This window comes from Engystomops pustulosus, chromosome 1 (assembly GCF_040894005.1).
Source record: "Engystomops pustulosus chromosome 1, aEngPut4.maternal, whole genome shotgun sequence".
Lineage (NCBI taxonomy): Eukaryota > Metazoa > Chordata > Amphibia > Anura > Leptodactylidae > Engystomops > Engystomops pustulosus.
In genome coordinates this window covers 167,944,686-167,968,399 of record NC_092411.1, presented here as the reverse complement: position 1 = coordinate 167,968,399, position 23,714 = coordinate 167,944,686, and the positions used below count along the sequence as shown (strand labels likewise).

General features: G+C 39.5%; 1 protein-coding gene across 12 annotated transcripts in view; it reads left to right on the top strand.

Annotated features, from left to right (window-relative positions):
- Positions 1–23,714, top strand: part of ADGRL3 (adhesion G protein-coupled receptor L3) — a 1,100,912-nt gene that overhangs the window by 468,672 nt on the left and 608,526 nt on the right. For all 12 annotated transcript variants that reach the window (XM_072113828.1, XM_072113827.1, XM_072113826.1 and 9 more), the window contains one exon: positions 2,740–2,778. In XM_072113828.1, the coding sequence (XP_071969929.1) occupies positions 2,740–2,778 (39 nt within the window). The remainder of the gene's footprint in view (positions 1–2,739; positions 2,779–23,714) is intronic.

Below are 23,714 nucleotides of genomic sequence, written 5' to 3'. Positions count from 1 at the left end.
TAGGGGTGTCTCTATACTTGTCACTAAGGCCCTCCCCATTGAGGTGGTTCAGGTAGCAAGTGACCACTTTGGTAGGTTTGTCATACTACATTGTGTATTATGGGTTACTGCCTTCAATATTGCTTCTGTGTATGTCCCTCCGCCACTGGACCCGGCGTTGCTGACTCTGCTTTCCAATAAATTAGCTGCTATGCTTCCTGGTCCAGTGGTGTGTATAGGAGACTTCAATTCCGTGCCAGACCCATCTATAGATCGTACTAGTGGTATAGACTCCGCTTCAGCGCACTTAAATTATAGGTGTGCGGCTCTTAGTCTAGTAGATGTTTGGCGTAGGAAGCTCTCCATGAAACAAGCGTATTCCTTTTGCTCTATAGTTCACAAAAGCTTATCACATATTGACCTAGCTTTTGTTTTACCTGATTTACTCCCTGCTGTTGATACGGTCTCCTAGTGCCTCTGACCATTCTGCCCTACTTCTGACCCTATTGATGGTGGCTACACCCAGCCTGGCTGACTTCACCGGTAGTCAAGGAAGGTGGTGCATACTACACACTTAGAATTCCGGAGTAACAATTCTAGCAACTCTGACCCTCTAGCCGGATAAATCAAGTGTCCGGGACTTTCATCTCGGGAGGAGATCCCAGAGGAGAGTTTACAGACAACAGGAGGTGGATCTGACTAGGGTTTTGGGGGAGACTGAGAGGAGATATCTGAGCGACCCTAGACAGGACAACAAACAACAGTGGGCACATGCTCAAAGGTAGCACCAGGATCTTGCAAAGGAGCAGACTAGGAAACATTTGATTGCCACTGAGGCGTCTATATTTACATTCGGGAACAAGAATGGGAAGCTGCTTACCTATCTATCCCGAGCTGAGTGACCCTGCGCCTCAGTTCCCTCAATTCTTAATGCTGCTAACGAACTGGTATCTCTCCCTAAGGATGTTAATGTTGTATTTCTACTCCTTCCTCTAAAGTTCCAGGTCTTCCACCTCTGCCGTCGATTTTGAGCTCTTCTTGGGAGATCTTCCACTATGGAGTTTGTCCCCCTCACAATCCTCTGAACTTGACAATCCAAATTCGGCGGAGGAGGTGGAACTCGCAATTAATTCTCTTCCCTTGGGTAAGACTCCCGGGTTGCATGGGTTGGGGGGAGGGAGTGGTAAAAAGACAACAGTGCCATTTTATCCCCCAACTGGTTAACCTCTTTACAGTAGCTTTGGAGAGGGGCTCTCTCCCGGATTCTATGCGGGAGGCCTTAATTGTGGTCCTGCTTAAGCCGGAAAAGAACACTCAGATTCATATCGTGCCATTTCCCTTCTAAACTCGGATGTCAAAATCCTTGCAAAAATTTTGTCCACAAGGCTGAACAAAGTGATCACTTCCCTGATACATCCAGACCAAACAGGCTTTATGTCTGGGAAGAGTACAGACATCAAAATTCAAAGACTATTTTTAAATATAAGGCATTCAACACGTTTGAATGGCCTTACTTATGGATCCTGTTACCAAAGATAGGGATTGGCCCTAGATAAACTGCCTTAGTGAAGCTACTGTATCATAAGCCCAAAGCCAGGGTCAGAACAAATCTGGATATCTCGGAAACATTCTCTATGGGGAAAGGTACAAGGCAAGGTTGCCTATTGTCCCCTCTCCTATTTGTCCTTTCCATAGTACCCCTTGCCCTGGCGATCCATCAATCTGCTGATATTCATGGAATTCCCTGTGGTTCTATAGTTGAAAAGATGTCATTATACTCAGATGATGCTATTGTCTATTTGCGGGATGTAGGGTCTTCTCTACTATCCCTATTGTCCCTGATTGATAGGTTTGGATCCTTCTCAGGACTCGGGGTTAACTGAGTTATTCTCTTTGTCTGAAATTAACATATCAACCATGTCTTTCTCAGTCCCTGTGCAGGTGGCCTCTAGTTTTAAGTATTTGGTTGTTCAGGTCTCTAGTGATGTCTGTGCTTACCCGGAGCTTAACCTTGAACCCCTTATGGGGGACACGGAATCTACAGTCTACATACACAGAGGGTGCCTGCAAAAATTTGATCTGATTTGGGCTAGGTGTTGCAGCACCCCGCATACCGATGTGTAGGGCCATTGACTCTTGATTACATTGGGTCATATTTATCAAGTGTCTGAATGTCAAAATATTTCCAGTTGCCCATGGCAACTTATCACAGCTCAGCTTTCATTTTACCAGTGCTCATGAATATTTTAAAGAGGAGCTGTGATTGGTTGCCATGGGCAACTAGAAATATTCTGACATTCAGACACTTGATGAATATACCCCATTGTCTTTGGTCCTGCTGGGTATGTGTGTGTGTGTATGTATGATGTGAGTATGTGTCAGTAGTAAGGTTTGCGGTACCATACCATTTCATGCTGTGTCTCACTTTGCAACAACATACGCGTTGAATTATAACTGTAATGTGATAAATATAAATCCTAGGCTTGCCACTCCTGTTAAGTGCTGATCACCTTGCTGTTGCGGGATGCCTTGATGTGTTGTACTCTGATATTATGCCGGCGGCCCCTCTTGTCCTGATCTTCTATGTGGCGCTTTAAATCACTCATAGTTAAGGCCTGCTTTGTCACCTGGTGTTGTAAGGTTGATCTCTCTCTCTTTCTATGTGTCAATCTGTTAGTACAATGTCAGTAACATAAAAGTGTGGATAAAGAAGGGGTGTTTCCCAGCTAATGTGAGTTTTTTTTTTAATTCTTTTTACAGCTGCAGAAAAGAGAGCGTTCTTGCAGAGCATATGTCCAGGTAAAATGTATACAATTTTCAATTTATGTTATCTGAAATAAGTAAAGTAAGCCAGTCTATAACAACTATATATAACAGCTATATTTTTATTGGCCTAGAGGGTCTGTATACTACTCCTTAGGGTTCATTCACATGGCCGTCTGCGGGGATGTACATGCGGCCGCTAATTTACAGCCGCATGTACGTTTCCATAGACGACAATAGTGTGGCACATGTGTGGCACCATCCGGGCCACACACCGCAAAAAGATAGAGCATGCTCTATATTTCGGGCAGTGTGCGGCCGTGCACCACTGTTTTCTATGGAGGGGAGGGGTCACCTCCTCCTCCTCACTAGCACACGGCGGTATTTCTATGGGCATTTATTATTTCTTTATGTATTTTGGTAATTGTAATTTAAACCCTGTCAAACATATAAGTCCAATTTTTTGTGTATTAGGAAATCAAGGAGGTTCACTCATTTTATTTTGAAACTGTTAACCCTTTCACAACCCGTTACGTAAAAGCTCGTCACGGGTCGGCTGCGGGTGCATGGAGAGGGCTCACAAACTCTCTCCATAGCAGGTAAGTCTTTGATGCATATCGCATATCAGGTGTTAACCCGCACATTGGTGGCAGCTTTGCTGGGCGCCGCCATCCTGCCAAGGATTGTCCCCATGACCACCTCGCGTCTTCCAAAGAAAAGAAAATCCCCATATACTGCCATACAGTAGTATGGCAGTATATGTTAGGATCAATTGGACAACCTAGGGTTAAAGTACCCTAGGGAGTCTGAAAAATAGTTAAAGTAAAAATTTTAAAAAGCTTAAAGAAAAAAATTATAATAAAAAACCCTAAAAATTCAAATCACCCCCTTTTCCTTAGAACTGATATAAATAAACAGTGAAAATCACAAACAAATTAGGTTTCGCTGCATCCGAAAATGCCCGATCTATCAAAATATAATAACTGTTTTTCACTGCATTTAACCATGTAAAGGAAAAGTCGAAAATGGCACTTTTTAGCCATTTTGAAAAATATAAAAAAATCAATAAAATACATTCTTTAAATACAGTCATACGGTCCTTAAAATGGTAGCATTGAAAACTTCATTAGAAGTCTCAAAAAAATATACCACCCACAGCTCTGTACACCGAAGTATAAAAAAGTTATTAGCGCCAGAAGATGGCAAAATTAAAAAAAAATTCTACACAAGTTTTTAATTTTTGTAAATGTATGAAAACATTGTAAAACCTATACAAATTTCCATGATCCCACCGACCCAAAGAACAAAGTAGACATGTCATTTGTGGTGCACAGTGAAAGCCGTAAATTCCAAGCCAAAAACAAAAAAAAACGCTGCAAGTGCGGTTTTTCAACAATTTCACAACATTTAGAATTTTTGCCCCGCTTCCCAGTACACGGCATGGAAGAATAAATAACATCAATATGAAGTGCAATTTGTTACGCAGAAAACAAGACATTATTAACAAGGGTTAATTATCTTTCAATAAAAAGAGAGTAGCAGTTCCCTTTTTCTACTAAGACACACCTCTTCAATTAATAAATGTTTAAAACCCTTTCTGACCTGGCCTTAAAATGCTTTAATGACTGGGACATGTTTAGCAATCTTTATTGGTCTAAGGGCCAGACATTTTTTGCAGTACTTAATTTAATTTCCATTCCACTTTTTTGTGTGCCAGGGATAGTTTAAAATAAAAAAAAAACATTGTTGATGGACTTTTATTCTCTTTCTAGTTTTCTTAAAGGGGTTATCCGGGTTTAATTTTTTTTTTATGTCCGGGCTGGGGAGGGCTAGTTAAACATAATAAACATGTACTTACCTCCTCCGGTGCGGCCGGCCGGAAGCTCCCATGCGCACCATCTCTCAGCGCTTACAACGCTGAGAGATAGGGACGCATGGGAGGAGCCGTCCACATCGTGGACCGGAAGCTCCCTGTGTGCGGCTTCCGTGCCCCTGTAAACAAACAGGGGCACGAATCGAACGGACCGCGGCGGGGGACATCGGCGGCGCCGGAGGGGGTAAGTACATGTTTATTATGTTTAACTAGCCTTCCCCAGCCCGGACATAAAAAAAAATTTAAACCCGGATAACCCCTTTAAGTAAAATCCCCACGTGGGGGCAAATGTCTGATCAAAGTTGTATTGGGTCTCATTTTTTCTTAATGCAAAATCATTATTTATTTTCTTGTACATACATTATAGATAATATACAAGCTTCAACAACAGAATGTTTGGGCAGTATGAGTGGGTAGGGGTTAAGAAGTTTTATATAGCCTTCCAAACCAGTCTTGTGTTGCAGCCAGGGAGCCCATGTTTTAAGGAATGTGGTGTGTTTCTTGTGAATCTTGCTGAGCAGGTTCTCCAGACTACAAATTTCATTTACTTTTTTTTTTTTATCAAAACTTTATTAGTAATACATATATACAAAACCATGGTTCTTATTACTCAGAAAAAATACATAAAAATTGTGAATATATACAATTCAATTTGTACCGTCAACAAAGGTTTATAAAAGAAATTATATCCGAACCATGTTAAATTCCCATACTCATCCCATCATCCCCCGAGTCCGCTGGCTGCAAAAAAAATTTAAAATTACGTTAAATGCCTCCTGCTGCCATTTAGACCAGATTTTTACCCATTTGATCTCTGTCCTGTTGTTTTTAAATAGACATTTTTCAAAATTTCGAATTAAGGTAGATAGTTTATACCAAGCCTCAACAGAGGGAGGATCCTTTGAGCCCCACTTTTGCACCAGATACATGCCAGATTCATGAGTTTGACTATCAGGGGACAATCAGTTCTCTGTTCTCTAACAGACTAAAGATAGCAATATGTATAGTCGTTGGTAAATTGATCCCCAGAGTGTTAAGTTTTTTTCCAAAAACCCCCTCCCAAAAACTTGATATTACCCGGCACCCCCATACTACATGAAAGAAATCTGCCTCCATTTCATTACATTTCCAACATCGCGAATCCACCCTAACCCCCATTTTCAACAAAATTTTTGGGGAATAATATAATTGGTGTACAATATTAAAGTGAATAATCCTATGATTCCCATTTACAGAAGCTGTTTTGGTGTTTTTGTGCACCCTGATCCAATTCTCCTCTCCCAGTGAACCAATTTTTCTTTCCCAATTATACTTATTACCGTTAAAAGTCATGGCTAAACTGACCACCAAGTGTCTGTATATCCTTGAGATTAGTTTCTTTTTATTTCCAGAATTAATAATTCAATTCAAACCTTCATGAGACACTATCTGCAATCGTGTAATGTGTAAATCCTTTTTTAAGGCATGTGTAAGTTGAAGATACCGAATCCAATCCCCTTCTCTTAATCCATGGGACTATTGTAATTCACCAAATGTTTTTATTCGCCCTTCTTCCCATATTTGTGATATCTTTTTAATCCCTAAATTCCAGCAGAAAGTCTTATCTGGAAGTTTATCAGTTTCTGCCAAATTAGCATTAAACCAAAGGGGGGAATCCCTGATAAAACCTTTTACTCCAAGAATTCTTTTACCTTCCATCCAAGACTTCCTTAGGGCAGTTCACAGTGTCTCAATGGGATCCTCTGTCCCCAAATATCTCTCCAAAAATGCAAAAATCGAGCTGACCTTACCCTTGGTGCTTGCTACCAATTTACCGAGCCACTGGGTTTCTCTCAGTATGCCCAACCGTGCTAACTGAGCTACCAAAAAGTATCCTTTTAAGAAAGGTAGCCCAACCCTCCTTCTCCCACTGGGCTATACAAGAACTCCATTTTCTTCCTTACCTTCTTTCTTTCCCAGATTAAATCATTCATAATGGAGTTTAAGAAAATGGTCACCTATCCATATAAGGGATGCTGTTAGAATGTATAGCACTTGGGGTAACAATATCATTTTTATTAACCAAATTCTATCTGACTGGGAAAGTGGCAGTTTATTCCAGCATCTTATTCTCCCCCTCAATAACCCAATTAACGGCTGCAGATTTAACCTAAAAAATTCTGAAATATTTCCAGATATCTCAATGCACAAATAACGAAATTTTTCGACACATAATATCTCACCATTATCCACGGCCCATTTCTTTACTCCATCATCCCCAATGTATTTCTAGTCCCGAGAAGGAACCAAACTCCTCCACCACTTGTATGGCTTTTGGGATCGAAACAGGGGAGTTACGGAGATAAAGAACCAAGTCATTCGCATATAAACATATTTTGTCTTGGGGATCTCTGCATCCCCCAGCCTCAATGCCATTCTCATTCCTGATTTTAGCATCTATTGGTTCTACATAAATGGCAAAAAGGAAGGGGGGCAGGGGACAACCCTGTCTCGTCCCCCGAGACAAAGAAAAAGCCTCTGATTCTCCATCCCCTGCGCGGACTCTAGCGATGGGCAGCTTATACATGCATTTTATATAATTAATAAATGTTGGGCCCACTCCAAATCTTTCAAGAGCCTCCCAAAGGAACCTCCACTCCACCCTGTTGAACGTCTTCACAGCATCCAGTGACAGGATGGAGCGAAGATCCCCCTCTCCCATCTCAATTACTGAGTACATCCTCTGGACGCAGTACCCCGTACATCTTTCTGGAATAAACCCCTTTTGATCATGATGCATAACCATCTCAATCACCCTCTGCAGTCAGGTTGGCAAGAGTTTAGATAATATCTTGACATCTGTATTTAGCAATGATATCGGGCGATAGGAGGCTGCATCCAGAGGGTCCTTAACCTGCTTTAAAATAAACACAATTCTAGCCTCAGCCATTGAACCTGAGACCGTGCCCTTTTGCAAAACTTCCTTAAAAATCAACATCAATTTGGGCAATGAGATATCATGATACCTTTTTTAAAAACCCAAAAGGGATTCCGTCTGGAACTGGCGAGGAATCCCTCCTAAAGGAAAACAGTTCATCTATCGTTATTGGCTCATCTAATCTTTCTCTAGCTTCCTGGGTAATCCGGGGACAGTGAATATTCTTAAGATAATCGGTAATCTCGTTTTGTGTTACACGAGTGTCTGATTTATAGAGATCTTCATAAAAGGATCTAAAGATCCGTAGAATCTCAGTGGGATCCCTTGTTACTTTCCCGTCCTTCCTCCTTAAGGCAGAAATCTTATTACTCCTCCCCTGGTTCTGTACCATAGAAGATACAATTTTGCTGGCTTTCCCTTTTTCCACAAATGATGTCTGGGCCCTAAAGAAACATTTATGCTGAGCCTTTTGCTCCAAAAAGAGGCTAAATGCCTTTCTACAACTCTACAACTTCTACGGAAGTAGGAAAAATTCTTGCTTGGCTCTTTTAAATTCCTGTTGAAGTTCCCACTCTCTTTTCCCAAACCTAATCCTTGCTTGAGTGATACTTTTCAAATAAATCCCCTTAATATGTAACTTATATCCTAAATCGATAATAAGTCTGCAGACCCCAAATTTGTATCCCAAAACCATTGTGTTTCATCGATTATGTCTAATTGGCACTCTAGAATGGAAATCCAGTACAGATTCAATTATAAATTTCTGCAGCTAATTTCTGAGATTTTAAGAATGATCAAAACCAGTGTGTGGTCCGAGATCACAATTTCTTCGTAAACCATCTTCCTGATTAACCCATATTGACCAAACATAGGTCTATTCGTGACAGTGAGCTAAAATGTATTTTCTCATACATGAGAAAGCCCTCTTGTTACCGTAGAGTGAGCGCCATACATCCACCCAACCCAAACTTTCACAAAGATGGCCTAGTCTACATTTTTTACCTGGTCCACTCCCGAGCCCATGTTTTAGATTGAATCTATCTTTAATATCATCCATAACTAAATTATAGTCTCCCATCACCATTAGAGGGGCATCATCAGTTTTTTCCAAGAATTTTAATGGAAGGGTAATAACCACTAAAGAAGCAGGCGGGGGTAAATATATAAAAATCAAGGTGACTTTCCGGCTTTTTAAGGGGCCGTGTAGAAAAATGAATCTCCCATCTTTATCAATTAAGTATTTTTCCACCTTGAAGTCAATATTCCTATGAATAAAGACAGATACCCCCTATAGTAGATATTCCCAAAAGAGTGGAATGCTTCCCCTATCCAATTTTTCCTAAAACGAGCAACGTGATCTTTCGTCAAATGAGTTTCGATCAAGCCCACAATGGCAGGCAAGTGTCTATTGATAGCGTCAAATATCTGGCAGCGTTTTACTTTATCTCTGGATCCCCTGATGTTCCAGGTTAATATTCTGGTATCCATAGATGTTTAACTCAAAAAAAAAAAAAAAAAAAAGAGACCCCAACAACCAGCGGACTCCCCTCCCCCACACCTATCCCCCATCCGACCCGATTCCATACCATCAATCTAGGTCTCCAAACTCCTAATGCCTTTCCACCCCCTCCTCCTTACCCACCAAAAATACCTCGGGAACATATAATAATATCACTTTAAAGTGTCTCGTTTTGCTACCAAATTGGGACCTCCCAGGCCCCCCAGGAAACAAACTATAAACCCTTCTGTTCTAACCATATAGAAGTTTCCTCAGGGGAAGAAAAAAAACACGATTTTTCTTTGTAGGTAACTCACAATTTAAATGGGAATAAAAGGGCATATTGCAGATTAGCCTCTGCTAACCTCTTCTTGACTCCCTTAAATCTGGCTCTTTGTAGCTGCTTGTCCTTAGAGAAATACAGATAGATGGAAACCTTAGCTCCATTGAGAATAATCTCTAGCTTCTCACGGCTCTCCTGCAAAATCCTATCCCTTCTTGCGAACTAAGCAATTTTGCTAAAACTGCACGCTGGGCTGAACCAGGAGGAGGTTTATGCAGTGGAATTCAGTGGGCTCTTTCAATCCCAAACAGTGCTGAGAGACACTCAGCTCCGAAGGACTCAATTAACCCTTTCTGGATAGTCTGGGATAAATCTCTAGTGTTTTCTCCCTCTGGAAGACCCACAATACGAATATTGGCATCCTCCATATCTACTATTTTATCCTAAAGTCTCTTACAATCTTTTTTGCACGACTCCATCTCTTTTTTGAGGTCTTTCATCTGGGTTACTAAAGTGTTACAGTCCTTTTCCATCCCTCTAGATTTGCCAATTTCATCTTTAATCACCATAACCTCTGTCTGTAGGGAACCAAATTGTTGGTTGAGGACCCCTATTGCGGACTTAGATTCGTCCACCGTCATTTTGGTCTCTATAAGGATTTCCTGTAATGTTTCTTTCAGGTCTCCAGGTAATCCTTCGACCTGTAAAGCTGAAAATCTGGAGCTCCCTTCTATACCACCTTCTACCTCCTTCAAATGATGTCTTGTTTTCGTGGGAGAACCTTTCCAAAATTTTTAGATTCCCCCGCCCGATTCCCCCTTAGTCTGACCGGGGTAATACACGTGAGTAATCTCCGCTGCTCCGATCACAATAAAATCAGTAGGTTCTTACACACTTTACTCCCGTAGGATTCAAGTTCAAATTAAATAACCTATCGATGGCACCAATATTTATATGTCAAAATGAGCCAACCTATAACCCTAAACAAGCAGCAACAGAACTTTAGGGTCCTTAAAGTGTACCAAGAGTGACACTAAACACTTTCACGGCACTATTCACAGACACAGTCCAATGTGAAGCCGGAACGCTTAGGGTCCAATGTATTTACCAGCCACCGGAACCGTTCCTTGGGCTAGAAACAGTTCTCCAAGTTCTATAAGGCTGATGAATTAAAATCCATAAGATGCACCAAGTCATCAAACTGGCCCATAGACCAGAGGTTATAATGTTCTGTAGTTTTTCAACTGCCCTTAGGCCTGGTCAATCAGACTTAGTTTAGGGGGGTTAGTGTCCTGTATACCAGCAAGCCGACTCTGGACTCACATTTACATCACATTTAGTTCTGTTTCCCATTTGTCAGGGAAATTTGGGGCAGAATTGGGCTTAGGAAGAGTGAATGCTTTTCTGAGGGCAGACACTTTCCTCGGGCTTTATATTAAAGAGTCCAGGAATTTTTCTAAATCTGTGGGGTCCCTTGGATTCTCAGTTTTCTTTTGCAAAGAAGAACGGATATGCCTAAAGAGTTGAAAGTGAAGACAGCTTAGGTTCAGATGAGATTGGGGAGATTATGTATTGTGCTGGCATGTCTCTAGGAGTGAATATGACTGCTGCGGGGGCATCCCCTAAAGCATCCCACAGAAATTGGTATGGGGACTTTTTTCTCAGGATTAAGTATGGGAGTAATCTGGTTGGTATGTATGGTGATGGGGAGGGTGCCAAAAGTGTCCTTAGGACTTTCAAGTCTCCTGTATGCCTCTTATTGACACATCTCTGTTATGTGGTAAGCTGTGCACTTCCCTTGGGAAACAATAGGTCTTGAGGAGAAAGGGTCCATAAGGTTTGGTCCAAAGCCACTGTATCTCTGTTTTTGCGTAAATCAACAAGTGAGAGCCATTGATTTTGTTGGATTGATTTGTAGTAGTTCCCTAGATCTGGGAGGCCCATGCTACCCTCTTGCCTTGCTCTGGTGAGAAGAGAGCGTGCCAGCCTAGGTTTCTTCTGCTTCCAAAAAAATTGAAAAGGAGTGTTTTCATTTTATGTTGAATCAATTTTATTTGTATTGTAACACAACAAATAGAACTTGTATGAATAAGCATGTAACATACAATATAAAGTACTCACAAATCTAGGTCAATTGCTTACATTCAACAAAGGTCCAGGATTAATGAGACAGCCTCTCGGGCAAAGTAGAGGATAAACTTAAAAACATTGCCTTGAACATCATACAATCATTGGCATGCCCACCACGAGGTAAGTCGTCCCCTTCCACATGTATTGGGTTTCAAAGATCTGCAGCAAGCTCAACACGTAGACGTAACATTTAAGTAACATGAAAACCAAAAACGTTAGACAGATACATTTAGGGGAAAACAAAGGTGATGGAGGGGGTCCTATAAAGTGTAAGCACAGGGGTCAGCGGAATGGTTGGGGGTTCAGAGGTCTCCAACTACTTGAGCGGTTCAAACCACTAAAGAAAAGGCAGGTAAGCCTATCAGGTGGTCTGGTTTTCAAAGAGAACCTTAAAGTCCTGGGAGTCCCTAAAGCTCATCCATTGCATCCACAAACACAGAAACCACTAATGAGCCCCTGGTGTCATTATTGCTAGCTCCTCCATACAAAAGAGGTGTGACATTATGAAAATCCCCATGAGGAGGCAGAAGGGATCCGTGTAGCAAATCGTATATCTGTGGATCTTCAAGGATCCTCCAACCCAGGAAAGACAACCAAGCCATTCCTGGCGGAAATCCAGGTTTGCGGAATATTGGAGTGAGTGGACTAAGTTCATGGGACAGAGACATCTTAGAAATCTCCATAAACGTAAATCATCCCTATGGAGAGTTGCCTGGGGTGCTGGAGCAGGGCACAGCCCCAATGGTATTCACAGCAACAGTTTGAGAAGCAGTGAGGAGCATGTCTGTTCCAGCGCTGCTTGGACACCGAATTCTACATCCAGTCTAGCAATCTAAGGAGTATGGAGGCCTGATGGTATAGTCTGAGATCAGGAAGGCTTGCTCCCCCCATTGCCTTTAGTTGGTCAGTGTGTTCCAAGCTATTCTAGGACATTTAGACCCCCAAATAAATTGCAGCATGGTGGATCACAAGGTATGAAAAAAGCTTAGGGGTGGGAGGATCGGCACACCCTGAAAAAAGGAACAAAAAGCGAGGGAGAACATCCATCTTCAGGACATTAATGCTACTGAACCAGGAGAGGCATTTACAATCGTAGGTTTGTAGATCCTTTAATGTGAGACTCATGGATATCTGAGAGAGGCCTGCTGCAACTGGAAAGGAAAGCTATCTTTGATGTGTTGCACCTCTGTTGTGGGAAGGGATATGTTAAGTGCTTCAGACTTGGTATAATTGATCTTAAAGTCGCTGACCGCACTGTATCTTTTGAATTCCTGGATAAGTGATGGGAAGGAGATCCTTGGTTGGGAGACATATAACAGTAGATCATCAGCGTACAATGCTGCTTTACAATGTCTAATGCCCATGGATATTTCTTGTATGTTTGGGTTTCTCTGAATGGCTGTAGCCAGATGCTTCATCACTATGACATACAGCAGGGGAGAGAACGGGTACCCCCGCCTGGTGCCATTTTTGATTGGGAAGGATGTGGATAGGTTCCCATCCTTACCCTAGCAGTGGGGCCAGAGTACAATTCCAATATTTTTCCCAGGAACCTAGGTCCTAACCCAATCTGTCTTTGCACTGCCTCCATGAAGCCTCAATAGAGCCGGTCAAAGCCCTTTTCCGCACTATAAATAACAGACAGGAAGAAATGGACCACACCTGTGCGTGAGACATTTGCAAAATGGTTTTCTCTAGGTTGTTGCGGGCCTCTTGACCTGGTTTGAAGCCATTCAATGAACAATGTCCAAAAATTGACCATACAAAACGAATATTCTTTCACAAAATGTTGCTTTTACTTTGTAAATTCATAGCCATACAATATTTATCAGTATTTCTTCCATAATTATACATAGAAATCAGTACATTCTTGTTAGTATTTGCTTGCAAAACCTATAGATATCTTGAGGTCTAATGAGTCAATTCATATTGCAAAACTTCACCTTTCAATTTGCTTGCAAGACCTATAGATATCTTGGGGTCTAGTGAGTCAATTCACATTACAAAACTTCACCTTTCATTAGGTCCGGTATGCGGTACATGAATTATGCGGTAGTAGAAAAGACTCACATAAATACGATCCCTAGGGCAGAGACTCTACCTCACTTGCACGCCAAGCAGATAAACTCCATGTTGGTATGTGACGTTTCGAGGGACACGCCCTCTTCCTCAGACATGGCAGGTTGGGATTCGTTATCGTAAGTTATAGTGGCCGTAACCGGAAACTACTGTGTACATATAACATTCAAATTTTACTGTTTAGACTATGAAAAGTATTATCATACTATCTGAGTTAACTATAACCATATTGGTCACAGTGTTCTTAGTACGTTTCAAATAAGTTTGTTACAAGAATACGTTAAAGTTACATTCCTCGTTTAACCCTTTCGGGCTTTTAGTCTCCAATCTGCAGATCCAATAGACCTCTCTCTGTAGAAGGCGTTTTTTAACCTGTTCTTTATCTTTCCCAAAGATCTCTTCCAATACAATCCATCTCAGTTCTGATACCTGATGTCTATGTTCTTTAAAATGTCTAGCTACTGTTGTTTCACCAAACTTTCTTATTTCCAATTTCCCCTTATTTGTATCGCTGTCTTTTACTGTTATTCCACTGTCCTGTTTCCCATATATTCTAATCGCAGACCTATGTTCATTTAGCCTTATCTTAATCAATCGTGAGGTTTGTCCTACATACATTTTGCCACAGGGGCATTTTAATGCATACACAACATTTTTACTGTTACACGAATGCCATCCTTTTAATGGTATATTTGTGCCATGTAGAGGATGTGCTACTTTTTCTCCCTTGATAATGGAATTACAATTCTGACATGATAAACATGCATGGGTCCCATTCTTTCTAGCTTGTAAAAATTGTTGTCTATTTGGTTTATTTTTCTCAATATCTGCTCGTATTAGTCTATTTGCTAAAGATTTACCCTTCCTATACACAAATCTGGGTTTTTCTCTGAATAGTTGTCCATATTGTGTGTCATATTTCAACATATCCCAATGTTTAAGAATGGTTTTTTTAATTAAATTAGAATGGTTATCATATGTTGAGACAAAAAGATGTCCTTTCTCATTTTTCTTTGGATTTGGGTTAGGTTGTCGTAACTCTTGCCAGTTTTCCTGTGCTACCTGTTCACTAACTTTAACCATTTCCTTTCTACAATAGCCCTTCTGTACAAATTTTTCCACCATATTTTGACTGTGTAATTCATATTCTCGATCCTCATTACAGATACGACGTGTTCTTAAAAATTGCCCTTTAGGAATCCCTCTAAAGGTACCTGGATGGTGAAAGCTAGATCTATTTAAAAGATTGTTTTTATCTGTGGGTTTAGAATATAATGTAGTGGTAAGTCTCCCTTCGTTAACAACCACATTCACGTCGAGAAATTGGATATTGGAGGAACTAACCTCTGCTGAAAATTCAATTAATGGGTGGCATTGATTAAGATATATTATCCATTCATTAAGTTCGAGTTCTGAACCGCTCCAAGCTACAAACACGTCGTCCACATAGCGTTGCCAGAGGACGACGTGCTTGCCGAGTGGGTGTGTGAACAGGGTCTTATCTTCAAATGTAGACATGAAAATATTTGCAAAACTAGGTGCCACTGGGGACCCCATTGAGGTCCCCTGTAATTGTAGAAAAAATTCTGTACCAAATCTAAAATAGTTCTTTTTGAGTACTACCTCTAGTAACGTTATCAAAAAACCTATCATAGCGTTTGACAGGGCAGGGTTCTCACATAGTTTGTTCCTAACTGCATGTATCCCTTCATCAGTAGGAATATTAGTGTACAGACTTTTGACGTCCATCGTGCACAGAATATGTACATTACTGAGGTCTAGGGTCTGCACACTTCTCAAAAAATCACTAGTATCTTTCAAACATCTAGGCAAACGATGTACAATAGGCTGTAAAAAACTATCCACATATATAGACAGGGGGTATAAGAGGGAATCCACCCCAGAGACGATAGGTCGTCCCGGAGGGGACTCCAACCTTTTATGTATTTTAGGGAGTAGATACAATAAGGGGACTCTTGGATAATTATTCATCAAACTTTTCTTTATCAAATCATCAATAATGCCAAGGGCAAACGCATCCTCTAGGATCTCATCAATTTCCTTTTTAAAGATATTAGTAGGATCATCTTTCAATTTCCTATAGACATTGCTATCTGCTAGTTGATTTAAAGCTTCACTGGTATATGCTATTTTATCCCAAATTACAGTTGCACCCCCTTTATCCGCCCTCTTCAGAATTATACTATCATCCTCTGATAAATTTCTAATAGCTTGATATTCTGCTTTAGAAAGGTTAGGTTTTTTCTTAAGTACACTATCCCATTTTTCACTTATTTCTCGTATTACTACTTGTTGAAAACTGTCAAAAATGGGGGAGGTGACTTCAGGATCAAATGTACTACGTTCTCTGATTTTATCTGGAATATTAGCCCTGGTTTTATTCAACACATTTTTATCTTTAAAAAACATATTTAGCCTTAGACCTCTACAGAATTTATAAAAGTCCACTGTGAAATCAAAACTTTGTATTTCATAAGTCGGCACAAATCCCAGTCCTTTATTGAGGACGTTCATTTCTGTTTGGGTCAGTGTTTTTTCCGAAATATTAACAACTAAGTTCATTTTTTCTTTGTCCTCTTCTTGTTGGACCGGTCTTTGTTTCCTCTTTCTATTGATGATTCCTGGGACGAACTCGTTGTTGTACTCTCGCCTTTGTTTCTTTCTAAAAAACCTTTTTGAGAAGAACGTAATTTCATTCGATCATCTTTTTTGTTATTCGGGTTGTCACTTTCAGATGTTCCTTGGTCCGAGCTGGTGTTCGATTTTTTTCGGGGTATGTATGTGCGTCTAGTTTCTCTTCTCTCCTCCGACCAGGTGTAGACTCTATTATTTAGATAATCTTGCATATCCCGAGTGAACTTTTGTAATTTTCCTTCAATGATGGTGGTTTTCTGTTCATCTATCATGGTTTGGATATTTTCCATAGACGATAAAAACTCATTTTCTCCTTTCTCTTTTTTATAATCTGCTTCTACAATATTAATTTCTTCTTGTAGGTTATTAATTGCTTTCTGAAGATGTTGTATCGTAAGCAGTATTAGATCAAGGGAATATCGATTGCTGATGGCAAACCATCGTTGTAGATATATATGATCCTCTTTTAGAAAAATTGGACGTAAGGGGCTTCTCATTCCCCGAGGTATACGTTTGACCTTGACATATTCAGTGAGAGTGGAGGCATGTAATTGTAAACTTAGTTCTTTTTTCTTCAGTTGTTCCAATTTTTTGGAGAAGTTCAGTCTGGAGTCTTTTTTGGCCCGTTCCAGTGTTAGGCCAGCTGTTTCAGCTGATTGTAAGATTGACTCTCGTTCAGCGTCTGTGAGAGAGTAGGTCTCTGCCCTATTGTCAGTAATGCAAGCTAGTTCGTCGAACGACATTTTTGAGCTCCACTTCTGTCGGAGATAATCAAATTCGTAAGATACAACACACAGTGGAGTTCCTCTTTATGTTATGGTCTAGGACAGGAGACTCTCCGATTCTCCTGAAAAATCGCATTCAATGAACAATGTCCAAAAATTGACCATACAAAACGAATATTCTTTCACAAAATGTTGCTTTTACTTTGTAAATTCATAGCCATACAATATTTATCAGTATTTCTTCCATAATTATACATAGAAATCAGTACATTCTTGTTAGTATTTGCTTGCAAAACCTATAGATATCTTGAGGTCTAATGAGTCAATTCATATTGCAAAACTTCACCTTTCAATTTGCTTGCAAGACCTATAGATATCTTGGGGTCTAGTGAGTCAATTCACATTACAAAACTTCACCTTTCATTAGGTCCGGTATGCGGTACATGAATTATGCGGTAGTAGAAAAGACTCACATAAATACGATCCCTAGGGCAGAGACTCTACCTCACTTGCACGCCAAGCAGATAAACTCCATGTTGGTATGTGACGTTTCGAGGGACACGCCCTCTTCCTCAGACATGGCAGGTTGGGATTCGTTATCGTAAGTTATAGTGGCCGTAACCGGAAACTACTGTGTACATATAACATTCAAATTTTACTGTTTAGACTATGAAAAGTATTATCATACTATCTGAGTTAACTATAACCATATTGGTCACAGTGTTCTTAGTACGTTTCAAATAAGTTTGTTACAAGAATACGTTAAAGTTACATTCCTCGTTTAACCCTTTCGGGCTTTTAGTCTCCAATCTGCAGATCCAATAGACCTCTCTCTGTAGAAGGCGTTTTTTAACCTGTTCTTTATCTTTCCCAAAGATCTCTTCCAATACAATCCATCTCAGTTCTGATACCTGATGTCTATGTTCTTTAAAATGTCTAGCTACTGTTGTTTCACCAAACTTTCTTATTTCCAATTTCCCCTTATTTGTATCGCTGTCTTTTACTGTTATTCCACTGTCCTGTTTCCCATATATTCTAATCGCAGACCTATGTTCATTTAGCCTTATCTTAATCAATCGTGAGGTTTGTCCTACATACATTTTGCCACAGGGGCATTTTAATGCATACACAACATTTTTACTGTTACACGAATGCCATCCTTTTAATGGTATATTTGTGCCATGTAGAGGATGTGCTACTTTTTCTCCCTTGATAATGGAATTACAATTCTGACATGATAAACATGCATGGGTCCCATTCTTTCTAGCTTGTAAAAATTGTTGTCTATTTGGTTTATTTTTCTCAATATCTGCTCGTATTAGTCTATTTGCTAAAGATTTACCCTTCCTATACACAAATCTGGGTTTTTCTCTGAATAGTTGTCCATATTGTGTGTCATATTTCAACATATCCCAATGTTTAAGAATGGTTTTTTTAATTAAATTAGAATGGTTATCATATGTTGAGACAAAAAGATGTCCTTTCTCATTTTTCTTTGGATTTGGGTTAGGTTGTCGTAACTCTTGCCAGTTTTCCTGTGCTACCTGTTCACTAACTTTAACCATTTCCTTTCTACAATAGCCCTTCTGTACAAATTTTTCCACCATATTTTGACTGTGTAATTCATATTCTCGATCCTCATTACAGATACGACGTGTTCTTAAAAATTGCCCTTTAGGAATCCCTCTAAAGGTACCTGGATGGTGAAAGCTAGATCTATTTAAAAGATTGTTTTTATCTGTGGGTTTAGAATATAATGTAGTGGTAAGTCTCCCTTCGTTAACAACCACATTCACGTCGAGAAATTGGATATTGGAGGAACTAACCTCTGCTGAAAATTCAATTAATGGGTGGCATTGATTAAGATATATTATCCATTCATTAAGTTCGAGTTCTGAACCGCTCCAAGCTACAAACACGTCGTCCACATAGCGTTGCCAGAGGACGACGTGCTTGCCGAGTGGGTGTGTGAACAGGGTCTTATCTTCAAATGTAGACATGAAAATATTTGCAAAACTAGGTGCCACTGGGGACCCCATTGAGGTCCCCTGTAATTGTAGAAAAAATTCTGTACCAAATCTAAAATAGTTCTTTTTGAGTACTACCTCTAGTAACGTTATCAAAAAACCTATCATAGCGTTTGACAGGGCAGGGTTCTCACATAGTTTGTTCCTAACTGCATGTATCCCTTCATCAGTAGGAATATTAGTGTACAGACTTTTGACGTCCATCGTGCACAGAATATGTACATTACTGAGGTCTAGGGTCTGCACACTTCTCAAAAAATCACTAGTATCTTTCAAACATCTAGGCAAACGATGTACAATAGGCTGTAAAAAACTATCCACATATATAGACAGAGGGTATAAGAGGGAATCCACCCCAGAGACGATAGGTCGTCCCGGAGGGGACTCCAACCTTTTATGTATTTTAGGGAGTAGATACAATAAGGGGACTCTTGGATAATTATTCATCAAACTTTTCTTTATCAAATCATCAATAATGCCAAGGGCAAACGCATCCTCTAGGATCTCATCAATTTCCTTTTTAAAGATATTAGTAGGATCATCTTTCAATTTCCTATAGACATTGCTATCTGCTAGTTGATTTAAAGCTTCACTGGTATATGCTATTTTATCCCAAATTACAGTTGCACCCCCTTTATCCGCCCTCTTCAGAATTATACTATCATCCTCTGATAAATTTCTAATAGCTTGATATTCTGCTTTAGAAAGGTTAGGTTTTTTCTTAAGTACACTATCCCATTTTTCACTTATTTCTCGTATTACTACTTGTTGAAAACTGTCAAAAATGGGGGAGGTGACTTCAGGATCAAATGTACTACGTTCTCTGATTTTATCTGGAATATTAGCCCTGGTTTTATTCAACACATTTTTATCTTTAAAAAACATATTTAGCCTTAGACCTCTACAGAATTTATAAAAGTCCACTGTGAAATCAAAACTTTGTATTTCATAAGTCGGCACAAATCCCAGTCCTTTATTGAGAGAGGTCTATTGGATCTGCAGATTGGAGACTAAAAGCCCGAAAGGGTTAAACGAGGAATGTAACTTTAACGTATTCTTGTAACAAACTTATTTGAAACGTACTAAGAACACTGTGACCAATATGGTTATAGTTAACTCAGATAGTATGATAATACTTTTCATAGTCTAAACAGTAAAATTTGAATGTTATATGTACACAGTAGTTTCCGGTTACGGCCACTATAACTTACGATAATGAATCCCAACCTGCCATGTCTGAGGAAGAGGGCGTGTCCCTCGAAACGTCACATACCAACATGGAGTTTATCTGCTTGGCGTGCAAGTGAGGTAGAGTCTCTGCCCTAGGGATCGTATTTATGTGAGTCTTTTCTACTACCGCATAATTCATGTACCGCATACCGGACCTAATGAAAGGTGAAGTTTTGTAATGTGAATTGACTCACTAGACCCCAAGATATCTATAGGTCTTGCAAGCAAATTGAAAGGTGAAGTTTTGCAATATGAATTGACTCATTAGACCTCAAGATATCTATAGGTTTTGCAAGCAAATACTAACAAGAATGTACTGATTTCTATGTATAATTATGGAAGAAATACTGATAAATATTGTATGGCTATGAATTTACAAAGTAAAAGCAACATTTTGTGAAAGAATATTCGTTTTGTATGGTCAATTTTTGGACATTGTTCATTGAATGCGATTTTTCAGGAGAATCGGAGAGTCTCCTGTCCTAGACCATAACATAAAGAGGAACTCCACTGTGTGTTGTATCTTACGAATTTGATTATCTCCGACAGAAGTGGAGCTCAAAAATGTCGTTCGACGAACTAGCTTGCATTACTGACAATAGGGCAGAGACCTACTCTCTCACAGACGCTGAACGAGAGTCAATCTTACAATCAGCTGAAACAGCTGGCCTAACACTGGAACGGGCCAAAAAAGACTCCAGACTGAACTTCTCCAAAAAATTGGAACAACTGAAGAAAAAAGAACTAAGTTTACAATTACATGCCTCCACTCTCACTGAATATGTCAAGGTCAAACGTATACCTCGGGGAATGAGAAGCCCCTTACGTCCAATTTTTCTAAAAGAGGATCATATATATCTACAACGATGGTTTGCCATCAGCAATCGATATTCCCTTGATCTAATACTGCTTACGATACAACATCTTCAGAAAGCAATTAATAACCTACAAGAAGAAATTAATATTGTAGAAGCAGATTATAAAAAAGAGAAAGGAGAAAATGAGTTTTTATCGTCTATGGAAAATATCCAAACCATGATAGATGAACAGAAAACCACCATCATTGAAGGAAAATTACAAAAGTTCACTCGGGATATGCAAGATTATCTAAATAATAGAGTCTACACCTGGTCGGAGGAGAGAAGAGAAACTAGACGCACATACATACCCCGAAAAAAATCGAACACCAGCTCGGACCAAGGAACATCTGAAAGTGACAACCCGAATAACAAAAAAGATGATCGAATGAAATTACGTTCTTCTCAAAAAGGTTTTTTAGAAAGAAACAAAGGCGAGAGTACAACAACGAGTTCGTCCCAGGAATCATCAATAGAAAGAGGAAACAAAGACCGGTCCAACAAGAAGAGGACAAAGAAAAAATGAACTTAGTTGTTAATATTTCGGAAAAAACACTGACCCAAACAGAAATGAACGTCCTCAATAAAGGACTGGGATTTGTGCCGACTTATGAAATACAAAGTTTTGATTTCACAGTGGACTTTTATAAATTCTGTAGAGGTCTAAGGCTAAATATGTTTTTTAAAGATAAAAATGTGTTGAATAAAACCAGGGCTAATATTCCAGATAAAATCAGAGAACGTAGTACATTTGATCCTGAAGTCACCTCCCCCATTTTTGACAGTTTTCAACAAGTAGTAATACGAGAAATAAGTGAAAAATGGGATAGTGTACTTAAGAAAAAACCTAACCTTTCTAAAGCAGAATATCAAGCTATTAGAAATTTATCAGAGGATGATAGTATAATTCTGAAGAGGGCGGATAAAGGGGGTGCAACTGTAATTTGGGATAAAATAGCATATACCAGTGAAGCTTTAAATCAACTAGCAGATAGCAATGTCTATAGGAAATTGAAAGATGATCCTACTAATATCTTTAAAAAGGAAATTGATGAGATCCTAGAGGATGCGTTTGCCCTTGGCATTATTGATGATTTGATAAAGAAAAGTTTGATGAATAATTATCCAAGAGTCCCCTTATTGTATCTACTCCCTAAAATACATAAAAGGTTGGAGTCCCCTCCGGGACGACCTATCGTCTCTGGGGTGGATTCCCTCTTATACCCTCTGTCTATATATGTGGATAGTTTTTTACAGCCTATTGTACATCGTTTGCCTAGATGTTTGAAAGATACTAGTGATTTTTTGAGAAGTGTGCAGACCCTAGACCTCAGTAATGTACATATTCTGTGCACGATGGACGTCAAAAGTCTGTACACTAATATTCCTACTGATGAAGGGATACATGCAGTTAGGAACAAACTATGTGAGAACCCTGCCCTGTCAAACGCTATGATAGGTTTTTTGATAACGTTACTAGAGGTAGTACTCAAAAAGAACTATTTTAGATTTGGTACAGAATTTTTTCTACAATTACAGGGGACCTCAATGGGGTCCCCAGTGGCACCTAGTTTTGCAAATATTTTCATGTCTACATTTGAAGATAAGACCCTGTTCACACACCCACTCGGCAAGCACGTCGTCCTCTGGCAACGCTATGTGGACGACGTGTTTGTAGCTTGGAGCGGTTCAGAACTCGAACTTAATGAATGGATAATATATCTTAATCAATGCCACCCATTAATTGAATTTTCAGCAGAGGTTAGTTCCTCCAATATCCAATTTCTCGACGTGAATGTGGTTGTTAACGAAGGGAGACTTACCACTACATTATATTCTAAACCCACAGATAAAAACAATCTTTTAAATAGATCTAGCTTTCACCATCCAGGTACCTTTAGAGGGATTCCTAAAGGGCAATTTTTAAGAACACGTCGTATCTGTAATGAGGATCGAGAATATGAATTACACAGTCAAAATATGGTGGAAAAATTTGTACAGAAGGGCTATTGTAGAAAGGAAATGGTTAAAGTTAGTGAACAGGTAGCACAGGAAAACTGGCAAGAGTTACGACAACCTAACCCAAATCCAAAGAAAAATGAGAAAGGACATCTTTTTGTCTCAACATATGATAACCATTCTAATTTAATTAAAAAAACCATTCTTAAACATTGGGATATGTTGAAATATGACACACAATATGGACAACTATTCAGAGAAAAACCCAGATTTGTGTATAGGAAGGGTAAATCTTTAGCAAATAGACTAATACGAGCAGATATTGAGAAAAATAAACCAAATAGACAACAATTTTTACAAGCTAGAAAGAATGGGACCCATGCATGTTTATCATGTCAGAATTGTAATTCCATTATCAAGGGAGAAAAAGTAGCACATCCTCTACATGGCACAAATATACCATTAAAAGGATGGCATTCGTGTAACAGTAAAAATGTTGTGTATGCATTAAAATGCCCCTGTGGCAAAATGTATGTAGGACAAACCTCACGATTGATTAAGATAAGGCTAAATGAACATAGGTCTGCGATTAGAATATATGGGAAACAGGACAGTGGAATAACAGTAAAAGACAGCGATACAAATAAGGGGAAATTGGAAATAAGAAAGTTTGGTGAAACAACAGTAGCTAGACATTTTAAAGAACATAGACATCAGGTATCAGAACTGAGATGGATTG